The sequence below is a fragment of the Choloepus didactylus genome, chromosome 13 (assembly GCF_015220235.1).
Source record: "Choloepus didactylus isolate mChoDid1 chromosome 13, mChoDid1.pri, whole genome shotgun sequence".
NCBI lineage: Eukaryota > Metazoa > Chordata > Mammalia > Pilosa > Megalonychidae > Choloepus > Choloepus didactylus.
The window spans coordinates 8,204,094-8,217,839 of NC_051319.1; the positions used below are offsets into that span (position 1 = coordinate 8,204,094).

The window sequence follows — 13,746 nt, forward strand, 5'->3', positions numbered from 1 at the left end:
TTCCTCCATTCCAGCTTGCCCGGAGTCTGGTCCGTTTGGGATCCTCGAAGGCCAGGGGAGGGTCTTGTCAGGAGGCAGAGTTGCCGCCGGCCCGACCCTTTCTTCATTCCGATCCTAGGCCAGTACCTGTCGCAAGGCAGAGGGTGCGGGCATTCTCCTCCGTGACTCCACTGGGGCCCGGTTTTTCCACCATTCCCAAGAGAATACTCAGTCCAGCCGCGCCCGGACTTAACAGACCAAAATGATCAAGACCGGGGCATACGGCCCGCGACGCATGCGCGCGGCGAAGCCGTGGCGTCTAAGTCTTCGCCCAGCGGCGGTAGCCGCTAGGTGGTGCATGCGCCCTGGTGGGTGTGGGCCGGTCTCAGGGAAGAAGGCGGCGGCGGCGGCGGCGACAGGCGGGGTCGCCGTGGGGGCCCGGCCGGTGTTTACACAACGACGGGCGGGCGCGGACGCGGAACCCGGCGCGGGGCGGCACGATGGTCATGGCGCATTTCGTCGATAATTTTTGGGTAAGAGAAGGATGTTGGAAGTTGTGTGGGTTTCGGCATCCGACGCTTTCGGCGCCTGAGCTCGGCCTGTTTGCGCTTCGCGCGGCGGCGGCGGCGACGGCGCCGGCGGTGGCAGCGGCAGCTCCCGGGTCACAGCGAGCGTCCTCGGACCGCCGCCTGCTAGGTCCCGCCTAGCTGAAGCCCAGCCGGCTGCGGGTCGGTGGTCGACCTGGACGCTTAGGCTCGTGGACTCTGCTGGGGGCAAGGGCTGTCAGCGCGGCCCTCGGCCCGCGACGGGGACGCCGTGGCTCGGGACAAAGCGCCGGATGGGGCGGGAGACGGGACCCGGCCCCACCAAAGGCTTTGGGCGCCGGGCGCGCTGAACGCCGGGCGTGCGCGGCGGCTCGGACGCGAAGGACGTGCCCGCGGCGCGGCCGCCTCCCATTGCGCGCTGCCTGGGAGCGCCGGCCGGAGCTGGGTGGGGGGGATTTGCTTCCTTTCGGCACCGCAGGCCCCTGTGGTAGCCCCTGTGCCCCCCACCGTTTCCACACGGAATCCCGTGCCGAGGTTGGGCTGGGTAAAGCACTTCCTCTCGGCCTCTCAGCACGGCCGGTTGGTCTGTGCCCAGGACTTTGCCTCTGGGCCTGTTCACAAAGCGTACAAAAGTTGAATTTAATGTAACTGTATTGCTTGGACTTAAATGCATGGAGACTTCCCCCTTGTCCCCTGTGCTCTTTCCCCTTCCTCATTCTTTCCACACCCATTTTCTTAACTTAGTATTCGGTTTTTCTTTGAAAATGACTTCTCAGTCTCCCTGTAGGGTATTTTTCTGCAGTTATTGTTTGTTGTAATGGGAAGTACCGTTCAGCCGTGCATCCGAAAGTAGCATGTTTACTCAGGTATTTGGTATTAATTTCATTTTTAATGTCCTGACAGTTTCAAGTACTGCAGTTCCATCTTAGTTAAAACTTGGAAATATTTAAAGGGGTAATATATATATATTTTTAATAATTCAATTTTATTGAGATATATTCACATACCCTACAGTCATACAAAGCTTACGATCAGTTGTTCACAGTACCACCATATAGTTGTGTGTCCATCATCAAAATTAATTTTTGAACATTTTCATTACCACACACACAAAAGTAATAAGAATAAACATTAAAGTGAAAAAGAACAATTAAAGTAAAAAAGATGACTGGGTGCTCCCCCTCCGCCCCCATTTTTCTACTCATCCGTCCATACACTGGACAAAGGGAAGTGTGATCCACATGGCTTTCCCAATCACATTGTCACCCCTCATAAGCTACATTTTTATACAATTGTCTTCAAGAGTCAAGGGTTCTGGGTTGTAGTTTGAAAGTTTCAGGTATTTACTGCTAGCTATTCCAATTCATTAGAACCTAAAAAGGGTTATCTGTATTATGTGTAAGAATGTCCACTAGAATGCCTCTCAGCTACTTTTGGAATCTCTCAGCCACTGAAACTTATTTCATTTCATTTCACATCATAAAGGGGTAATATTTTAGTTACTAAGGGATATATCCTAAATTCTTAGCTCCTAAGCTTCTTATGCAAAGACTTGTTTGGTAATCAAATCAGTTCAGAATTGTTTGCTGTAAATGTTCTTTGTTTTCCACAAGCAACATAAATACTACACATTATAAAAAAGTTTTATTGAGATATAATTTACCTACCATACAATACATGCATTTACAATGTAAATTCATTGGCTTTTAGTTTGTTCACAGAGTTGTGCAGTCATCCTCATGATCACTTTTAGAGCAATTTTAGAACAATTTCATCAACTCAGAAAGAAATCTGTACACATTCGCAGTCACTTCATGTTCTTTCTTCTTCCAGACCCTGGCAACCACTAATCTACTTTCTGCCTCTATAGATTTGCCTACCCTAGATACTTCCTATAAATGAAACCGTATAAGTGGTCTTTTGTGACTGCCTTCTTTCACTTAGCATAATGTTTTCAAAATTCCTCTGTGCTGCAGAATGTATCAGTAATTCATTCCTTTTTATTGCTGAATAATATTCCATTGTATGGATATACCACATTTTATTTATCCATTCATGCATTTATGGACATTTGGGTTTTTCCACTTTTTGGCTGTTTTGTGTAGTGCTGTGATGAACATTTTGTACAAGTTTTTTTGTGTGGACAAATGTTTCCATTTTTGTTGGAAGAGGAATTGTTGGGTCACATAGTAACTCTATGTTTAACATTTTGCAGAACTGCCAAACTGTATTTCCAAACTGGCTGCTGCACCATTTTACAATTCCACCAGCAATGTCTGAGGGTTCCAGTTTCTCCAAATGCACGTCAACATTTGTTATTATCTGTCTTTGTGTGTGTTTATGTGTGGTTATATATAGATAACACAAAATTTCTCATTTTAACCACTTATATATATGCAGTTCAGTGATATTAATTACATTCACAATATTGTGCTACTATCATCCACCATCCATTGCCAAAACTTTTTCTTCTCCCCAAACAGAAACTTGGTACATTAAGCAATAACTCTCCCTAGCCTCTGATAACCTCTAATCTACTATCTGTTTCTATGAATTTGCTTATTCTAGGTATTTCAAATATGTTAAATCATACAGTATTTGGTGTTTTTGTGTATCTGGTTTATTTCAATCAACATAATGTCTTCAAGATTCATCCATGTTGTAGCATGTATCAGAACTTCATTCCTTTTTATGCTGAATAATATTCCATTGTTTGTATATACCAAATGTTGGTGGACACTTGGGTTGTTTCCATCTTTTGTCTCTTGTGATTAATGCTGTGAACACTGGTGTATGGATATCTGTTGGAGTCCTTGTTTTCAGTTCTTTTGGATAGATACCTAGAAGTAGAATTGCTTGGTCATATGGTAATTCTATGCTTAATTTTCTGAGGAACCACCAAAGTGTTCTCCACAGCAGCTGCACCATTTTGCATTCCCACCAGTGATGTGCAAGGGTTACTATTTCTCAACATCCTCTCCAATTTTTGTTATTTTCTGCTTTTTTTAATATTAGCCGTCATAGTGGGTGTGAAGTTGTACCTCACTGTGGTTTTGATTTGCATTTCCTTAATGGCTAAGGATGCTGAGCATCTTTTTATGTGCTTATTGGCCTTTGGTATATCTTTGGAGAAATGTTCATTCTTTTTTATTGTGGCGGAGTGGCTGTAACAGAATTTATTCAACCACCCTTTTGCAAATGGGCATTTAGATTGTTTTCAGCATCTTGCTGCTACATTTGTGATTGCATTTATATATACATTGGTATATCTTCTTTGGAATAAATGTCTCTTCAGATCCATTGCCCATTTTTAAATTGGGTTGTCTATATTATTGAGTGGTAAGAGTGCTTTTTATATTCTGGATACAAGTCCCTTGTCATATATATGATTTGCAAATACTTTCTCCCATCTGTGAGTTGTCTTTTCATATTCTTTTTTTTTTTTTTTTTTGGTGTCCTTGAAAGCACAAAAGTTTTTAATTTTGATGAACTCTTGAAGCCCAGTTTATCAGTTTTTTTCTTTTATCACTTGTAGTTTTGGTGTCATATCTAAAAAGCTTTGAAGTTTGCCTAACCCAAGGTCACAATGGTTTACTCCTATGTTTTCTTCTTTGGATTTTACAGTTTTAACTTTTACATGGCTTATGATCCATATGGAGTTATTTTTGTGCATGTACCAGGGAGTAGTACAGCCTTGTTCTTTTGCATGTGGATATCCAATTGTTCCAGCCTCATTTGTTGAAAAGACTATTCTTTCCCCATTGAATTGTCTTGGTATCTTTGTCAAAAATCAGTTGACCATAATGTGAGGATTTATTTCGTATGCCAGGATCACCCTGTTTTGATGACCATAGATTTGTAGTAAGTTTTGAAATCAGGAATTGTGAGTCCTCCAACTTTGTGGTTCTTTGTCAAGATTGTTTTGGCTCTTTTGGGTCACTTACATTTCCATATGAATTTTAGGAGCAATTTGTTAATTTCAGGCATTAGGTTTTACAATGGCACTTATGAAAACTTGTATACAGACCATTTCCTCCAATTAAATTGACATTCTTATACATGTTTTATGTAATTTTTTGATTCATGAGTGTTTTTTTGAAGTTTGCTAACTTAATTCCAAAATGCATCTTAACATTATAAGGTTGTATTTTATTTTCTGTTAATTGAACTTTGCACATAGCTTTGTTTGATTTTTTGTCTATTATGAATAATGCTTCTATGAACATTTTTGTACAAGCTTTTATGTGTCTCTTTTTAATGTCTCTGTTAATAGAGGAACTTAGATATCTGAATTCTGGAGAGAATTTCCAAATCTCATTTATGCTTCAGTTTTTGCCTTCACTTCCACGAAATATTTTATTTGAACAGAAACTGAGTACAGATAGTAAAATAGTCTTCATTTTATCATACTTCCCAGCCTGGAATTGGGGCTGAAAACTCTAAATTGTAGTTTAAAAAGCTCCAAAGGAGGGCTCAGTGAGCTAGGAAAGTCTAGGAACTAGTTATATAATCTGCTTTTGAGAATTTGATAGTTGTCTATTTAAAACAACTTAAAATTTGCATAACTGAGGACATTTGTTAAGCAATTACTAAAATAGAAAACGTACAATATTAATTTCATGTTTTTCCTAATATTTAAAGGGGCACTGCCAAAACAAAATAAAACTTGTTGAAGTGAGGTAGTGGAAATCCTTAAAATCTTAGGTTTCTAATCAAACAGGCTATTAATTGCTTCCCCTCCCCCCACATATAAAAACCAGCTTTTTTGTTGTGCCAGTTTGTTTGAGGATGGTTTAAATCACTCAAATTCTCTTCAAGCTCTTTTAAAAACAGTACATCCTGCCTTTTTATTTAAAGTATATTTTATTAACTAAAACTTTATGCAAAGTTACATATCCCTTAATACTATGCTCTGAAGAGAAAAATATATTAAAAATTCCCTGTGCAACAGGTGTTTTGTTACTGATAAGTCAGTTTTTGCCACAAAGCTGAAAATGTTTTTCTTTATATTAAAATTTAACAGCAAAAATAATTTTGATTTCAGAAATCCCCACCATTTCCTTCAGTATTTAAAAACAATTGTTAGCCTTTCAAAAGATTATGTAATTTAGAAAAGGTTACTTACAAATATTACAGTGAGGAAGTGTCTCTATTTGCTGTTTCTTTCTTGTGATTGAGTAGTAGTATTTTATAATGTCCTTGAGATTATCTGTGTCAGCATTCCACTATAGTAATTAAAATTACATTATATTTTTATACAAGCCCAGATTATTTAGTTCAGGAATAAAAAACTTTTTTAAGGAATGGATTTCATAGATCATAATTATTTAAGGGGAAAAGATAAGTGAGCACAGCACACTTGAGTTGAATACTTTCAAATCTCATTTTACATAATAATCCATATCTGTACAAGCTATGAAGCATTCATCCAAGGGCCCTCACCTATTCTTTTGCATACGTCATGTTGTAATGAACTGGCATTTTTAGTTAGATTACTTTTTCCAGAGGTTGTCTAGAGTCAGCACATAAAAAGTGAATAAATAATTACGTTAGGCATTTTTTTCCAGAAATTTTTCCTTATTTCTTTGACTAACCTGTGCAGAAGTCTCATTCCATTTATCTATTGATTTTGTTGTACTTTAATTTTAATGGAGCAGTTGGTTATATATCCAAAAATTGATCTTGTTATTACTTGGATAAGATTGGGAGATTTAAAATGTTTTTTAAAAATCTGGAATTGCTATTAATAGGACTTGGAATGCAGAACATTATTGTGTTTTTGCTTGATTAATCTAAATTTAACATTGTGATTGAGGGATTTAACACACGCACACCCACCCACCCACCCACCCACAAATTTATCCATATGAAATCTTCAGAAAATTTAGTTGTGGTGACCCTAGAGACGCAGAATAAAAGCTGTTTTTTTGTTACTTGAAATTTCAAATATTGTAATTTGGGGTATGGGGTATCTGCCTAGGTTATGATGCCATCAGATGATATACTAACATATAAAAAGATTATATGTTTATATAAATTAACAGGTTTGCAAATTTTACATGGTTCAAAACTCAAAAGGTAAACAAGGACTGTAGTGTAAAATCTCCTTCCTTTTCTCCAGCAATCAAGCTCTCTCCAAAGGCAGTCACTATTACCAGTTTCTTATGGTAGTTTTTATAGAGATAGCGTACTTATATATATAAGCAAATATCTTACATTAAATTAAAATGTATTGTAAAACTGTTAGCCTCACCCAAATTGTTTTCAACTGTAGTAAGTTATGAAAATGTAAACTATAGATTTATCCAACTTGGTTCAAGTAGATTTGATAGGTGGACGTTATAAAATAATAGTGTTTTAGATCTCACTGATTTTTTTTTAAAATTCAGTTTTATTGAGATATATTCACATACCATACAATAATCCGTGGTATACAATCATCTGTTCACAGTGCCATCATATAGTTGTGCATTCATCACCCCAATCTATTTTCCTTCTACCAGTCACATTTTCCTTATACCAGAAAGAATCAGAGTAAGAATAAAAAATAAAAATAAAAAAGAAAACCCATATCATCCCCCATCACACTCTATTTTTCATTTAAATAAAAAATTAAAAAGAACACCCAAATCATCCCCTCATCCCACCCTATTTTTCATTTAGTTTTTGTCCCCATTTTTCTACTCATCCATCCATACACTGGATAAAAGGAGTACGATCCACAAGGTTTTCACAATCACACTGTCACCCCTTGTAATCTACATTGTTATTCAGTCATCTTCAAGAGTCAAGGCTACCGGGTTGGAGTTTGATAGTTTCAGGTATTTACTTCTAACTATTCCAATACATTAAAACCTAAACAGTGTTATCTATATAGTGTGTGAGAATGTCCTCCAGAGTGACCTCTTGACTCCATTTGAAATCTCTCAGCCACTGAAGCTTTATTTTATTTCATTTTGCATCCCCCTTTTGGTCAAGAAGTAGATCTCACTGAATTTTATTGTGAGGCCCTTAGGGTTTCTTTTGGGGAGAGGTGCTGTTTATATGTTTGTTTTTTATATTCACCTTAATAATAGGAAAAATTTGGAAGTGAAAAATTGATACTGACTTAGAATGCGTAAGTTCATAGAATGCGTAAGTTCAGTATGGGGTAGGTGGAGGATTTTAGAGCATTGATATGAAAAGGATAAAAATTTGATGTGTGGGTACTTTCTCTCAGTACACACTTAATACCTTGAAAATTATTTAAATTATTTAGGCATAGGAATGGGAGAAGAGTTATGCTTCGTATCATCATGCATAAGAAATCCATATGGATATATGGAAAGGGAAAAAGGGCTTGGCTTTCAAGTTGCCTATGTGGAAAAATTAAAGAATATTAGAGATGGTAGCAATCTGGTGTACAAAAAGAAGCTTAAATTGGTCAGATGTGGGGAGAAACAAAAACAACAGAACAAGAATGATTGAAACCTATAATTAATACCTGTTAGAAAAGGTGCTAGGGGATATTACTGGGACGGCCAGAGTCAGAGTGAAGTGATTAGTGAACTGTGTGATGAAGTTGAGGAGATGTTCTTGCTCCCTGATGGAATTGCGGAAATGAAAGTCATGGAAGATGGGACAAGTATGCTTGCTTGACTTTAGGGAAAAGATAGGAAGGTATAACATAATTAAAGCAAATTGGTGATGATGGGAGCAGAAAACCAAGGTGTTTTTAGTTGGTTGAAACAATAGCCAGTGAAGAACATTATTATTTCTAGGTAAACTCACAATAATACAAAAGAAAACTAAAATTACCTGCAGCACCTCCCCTTAAGATTTTCTTTAGAGATACACATTTCTATAGAAATACACAGTTCTGGATTCTATATGGTTCCATATCTTGATATTTTCAAGCAATAGTGTCATCAACCATTTTTCTTATGTGATTATTCTTTGAAAATATTTTCAGTGACTGCATAAGTTTCCAAAGAATGGATAAGACATAATATTTTTAACCACTCCCATTTTGGACATTAAGATTGCTTCCATTTTTTTTCATTTATGAATTATGGGGACTAGAGAAGTAAGTACCAATGTAAATGAGATGCCAGTTTAAGAAAGCCTTCATTTCTGTTTACAGGAGTAAATTGAAGAGTTTATTGAGAAAGCTGAAATTGTTAAGATGGTTAGGTTCATGTGTCTACTTGGCCAGGTGATGGTGCCCAGGTGTCTGGTCAAGCAAGCACTGGCCTACCCATTACTACAAGGACATTTGTGGCTAGTTAATAAACCAGAAGCTGGTTAGTTAAATTATTAGTCAGTTGATTGCATCTGTGGCTGATTATCAACAAAGGGCATGTATTCTGCAATGGGAGAATCCAGTCACTTGGATTTAACTGAATCAGTTGAAGGACTCTTGCATCTTGCCCTATGGAATTTGGACTCATGTACTACCACAGTTCTGTGAGACACTTTTATAAAATCTCATATTTACTGATATCTCCTGTTTTGTTTCCCTAGAGAACCCTAATGAATACAGCTGTTACAGTTTTTTCATTTTGAAAAGTAAAAGTCTTATTACAGAAAATTTGACGGGCATAAAAACAAAAAAAATTATTATGCCACCACTGTTTGCTTCTGCTATTTTTTTGAACCTATATAATAGCTACTTAGAAGGCTTTAATGATTTAACCTGTGGAAACTACTGGGAGAGATGAATTGTAATTAAAAAGATTAGAGAGGGTTATCTGTGGGGTAGGAAAATATAATAAGATTTCTTTCTTTCAGTTAACCACCAAATGTGTTTGGGTGACTTCTGTAATGTATCAAAAGTGCTGACTGCCAACAGTGGTCATTCCACATCTTTTAATCGCTGTTTACTGCTTTAGCAATATCTTGCCGATGGCTCTGCAATGTAGTTTTAGTAATCCTATCTGAAAATCTAAAATGGATTATTGAATATACTCTAGAAGAGGTAGTGACTTGTGGTTGAACCTTGTGTTTACTTATGGAAAAACTGCTTGCATATATTTTAATTTCTTCCTCATAGTTTTCAAAGCAAAAATGGTACTAGAGGGCTCACATTGCATGTTTGTTGAACTCATCAAAAATACCTCTAGTAGATTCTTCAGTAGAGGGGCTATTTTTCAAAGAAAAATATATGTTCTGAATTAGTTAAATGTTTATGGTGTTTTTAAGAGAAAGAAGGACTATATGAAGCACATCTTCATGTTATGTTTTGCAGTGACTTGTCCAAAGTTGTCTAAAAGGTGTCAGAGTAAGAGCTAGAATAAAAGGAAAATGCAGAGAGGTTGGGAAATGATATTTATTTATTTATTTTTGAGGCGGTTTAGAGTCAAAAATGATATTTATCATCATTATATGACAACCCCCCCAACCCTTCTCTTCCCCCTCCAAAAAAAGAAAAAGTAGAAGGAACTTTAAAAAAAAATTCTAGTTTGGTTTATACTTTATCTACCCACATCTTCTGCCTATTTTCCAGCTTTTGGACTCATAAAAGGTTTTTATTTTTAGTATTTAACATACTATTGTCTTTGAAAGGTTCATTGAAGGAAAAGTTTCAAACAATTAACTAAAACCTAAGGCATTTATTTATTTATGCTTTCTCACTATTTTTGTGATTGTTAAATCACAAGTCTTAACAGTTTCATTTTTGTTAGTGTCGGAGTTTCATAGCATTGTTAATAGAGACCTGCATTTTTTTCTTTAAGTGAAAATATGTTAGATTGCATTTTTTAAAAAATTTTTAATTGAAATACGTTCTCATACCATAAGTCATCCAAAGTGTAAAACCGTTGTTCAGAATATCATCATATAGTTGTGCATTCATCATCACAATCAATTTTTGAATATTTTCATTACTCCAAAAAATAAAAATGGGAATAAAAATAAAAGTAAAAAGAACACCCAGAACATCCCATACCCCCCTCCTCCATATTATTCATTTACTTTTTTGTCCCAATTTTTGTACTCATTTGTCCATATACTGGGTAAAGGTAGTGTGAACCATAAGTTTTTCACATTCACATGGTCACACCATATAAGCTATATAGTTACACAATTGCTTTCAACAATCAAGGATACTGGGTTGCAGTTCAACAGTTTCAGATATTTCCTTCTAACTATTCTAATAAACTAAAAACTAAAAAGGGATATCTATACAACACATAAAATTTATCTCCAGAATGACCTCTCAACTCAATTTGAAATCGGCCACTGAAACTTTATTTTGTTTCAATATTCTTCCCCCATGTTGGTCCAGAAGACTTTCTCGGTCACATGATGCAGGGTCCAGGCTCATCCCCGGGAGTCACATTCCACATTGCCAGGGAGATTTATATCCCTTGGAGTCATGTCCCATGTAGGGGGAGGGCAGTGAGTTTACCTGCTGAGTTGGCTTAGAGAGACAGGCCAGATCTGAGCAACAAAAGAGGCCTTCAGAGGGTGACCCTTAGGCACAATTATGAGTAGGCTTAGCTTCTCCTTTTGCAGTAATAGCCTTCATAGGGGCAAGCCCCAAGATTGAGGGCTTGACCTGCTAAGCTGGTGGTCCCCAATGCTTACAAGAATTCTTGACAAGAATGTCAGGAATTCCCCATCTGGGGAGGTTTAATATTTCCACATTTTTTCGACAGTCCCTCAAGGGGGCTTTGCAAATACTTTATTTTTCTCTGCCCATATTGCTCTGGGTTGTATTGGGGCTTCATGCTAACCTGCACAAACCAACAAGTTCTCACTCACTATTCAAGGTTCCATGTAATTATGGCATTTGAATAAACTGCCCATACAAGTTAAATTATATAGTGTGCTACAGAAAATACAGATTTTGCACCATATAACCATCTCTTCCTTTGGTCCCACACAGAAGCCAAAGTTTTAAAACATGGTTAATATCATCCTTTACCCTTTAGTCTCATCTGCCCTAATCTCAGCCAAGTCCATTTCATTCATATCTCCAATCAGAGTCTGATCTTCTTTTCAGCCTCTTTAACAGTTGATTCATGGAGTGATGCTGACACTTACAGCTGCCAAACTCTAGCTCTGACTCCCAGGTGCCCCACAGACACATGAAGCTCCAGGGACCAACTACGTCACACACAAACAGCCCAGAATCTCAAAATTTAGTAATCACTGTTACAACTCATGAATAAATGTGACTGCTGTAAGGGCTTACAATCTAGGAGCCATTACATAAGCCTTCCCCTTATAACCGATGCCCCCAGATATAATTTTCAGTGTTTATATATAATTATTAGTACATATTAGTGAGGCATTATGATGTTTGTCTTTTTCATTTCTGGCTTATTTCACTCAGCTTGTGTCCTCACAGTCCATTCACTTCATTGCATAACTCACAACTTCCTTCCTTCTTGCTGTTCTCTCATGCAAAAACATTCTTATATTTGTACATTTAATGACACTTGACCACTCTGGGTTCCACTAAGTTATACAGTCCCAATCTTTATCTTCTATCTTTCCTTCTGGTGTCATACATACCCCTAATCTTCTGTCAGCCATATTCATAGTCATCTTTTTTCAGTGTACTTACAATATTGTGCTGCCGTCACATAGTATTGTGCTATCCATTTCTAGATCTACACAATTAATCCTCTAGAAATTTTATTCTTCTTCAACATCAAATGCCCGCTCTCTACCCTCTTTCTATCTCCTGATATCTTCATTTCTATACTCTTCTCTAAACCTCTCTCCTGTGTTTTCCTGTCTGTCTGTAGCATTCCCTTTAGTATTTCTTGTAGAGGAGGTCTCCTATTCATGAACTCTCTCAGTGTCTGTTTATCTGTAAATATTTTAAACTCTCCCTCATTTTTAAGTTTTGCTGGATATAGGATTCTTGGCTGGCAATTTTTCTCTTTATGTATCTTGAGTATGTTGTACCACTGCCTTCTTGCCTCCATGGTTTCTGCTGAGAGATCCGCATTTAGTCTTATCAAGCTTCCCTTGTATGTGATGGATTGCTTTTCTCTTGCTGCTTTCAGAATTCTCTCTTTATCTTTGACATTTGAAAATCTGATTAGTAAGTCTCTTGCAGTAGGTCTGTTTGGATCAGTTTTGTTTTGGGTATGCTGTGCTTCTTGGACCTGTAATTTTGTGTCTTTCATAAGAGTTGGGAAATTTTCATTGATTATTTCCTCTATTATTCTTTTCCCTTCTCTTCTCCTTCTGGGACCCGTATAACATGTATATTCATGCGCTTCATGTTGTCCTTCAGTTTCTGGACACGTTGCTTATATTTTTCCATTCTTTTCCCTGTCTGTTCCTTCGTGTGCAGGATGTCCTGTCTTCCACCTCACTGATCTTTTCTTATCCCTCTCTAAGTCTGCTGTTGTGTCTCCATTGTGTTTTTCATCTCTTCTACTGTGCTTTACATTCCCGTAAGTTTTGCCATAGTTTTTTCAAGCTTACAGATTCTTCCTTATGATCACGCAGTGTCTTCTCTATATCCTTCATCTCTTTTGTTGCATTCTCTCTCATCTCATTGATTTAATTTAAAAGATTTGTTTGAACATCTATAATTAGTTGTTTCAACTCTTGAATCTCAGTTGAAATGTTAGTTTCTTCCTTTGACTGGGCCATATCTTCCCGTTTCCTGATGTGGCTTGTGATTTTTTGTTGATGTCTTGGCATCTGACTTTCTTGGTTGGTTTATTCTGGAGGAGGTTGTTTTCTCCCTTTTGCCTAAGGTTTTCTTGTTGGTTGTCTTTGATCTCTATCTTTTCTTTTTTCTTTCCCTGGCCAGTTGTCAGATTGGCTCTGCTCCCCAATCTTCCCCTCCAAATCAGGTGTCTACTGTGTCCTGCCTTAGGGATGGGAGGTAGGCACTGGGCACCCCAGCAAGTTCACTATGTGTGGTAATACAAATCTGTTGGCTTCCAGTGGTGCTCTATTTTCCACTGGCTAGCAAGACTTGGGTTTGTTTTGGGGCCCTGCTTTAACAGCCCAGTGGGGTTGGGTTTTCATACAGGGTATGTAGACTGTCCGGCAGATGGTGCTGTTTGGTAACGTAATCATCCTCAGAGTCTGTTTTGCCTCTGAGCTCAGGCTTTGTTTGACCCAGCAGGGTGAAACTGTGGGATTCCTATGCCCTCACTTTTTTTTTCCCCCAGGCCCTGGGGTCTGAGTTCTCTGGGGCAGGGCTGCCACTTGATCTGGTCCCCACCCCCCTTTTCTTAGGGAGATACATCCCCCAGGGAGTTATCTT

At 37.9% G+C, this 13,746-nt stretch overlaps 1 protein-coding gene across 1 annotated transcript in view; it reads left to right on the forward strand.

Annotated features, from left to right (window-relative positions):
* The first annotated feature begins 337 nt into the window (after nucleotides 1–337).
* Nucleotides 338–13,746, forward strand: part of FCHO2 (FCH and mu domain containing endocytic adaptor 2) — a 168,437-nt gene continuing 155,028 nt past the window's right edge. The window contains 4 exon segments of the mRNA XM_037802054.1: nucleotides 338–349; nucleotides 351–425; nucleotides 427–466; nucleotides 469–512. Of these exon segments, the coding sequence (XP_037657982.1) occupies nucleotides 338–349; nucleotides 351–425; nucleotides 427–466; nucleotides 469–512 (171 nt within the window).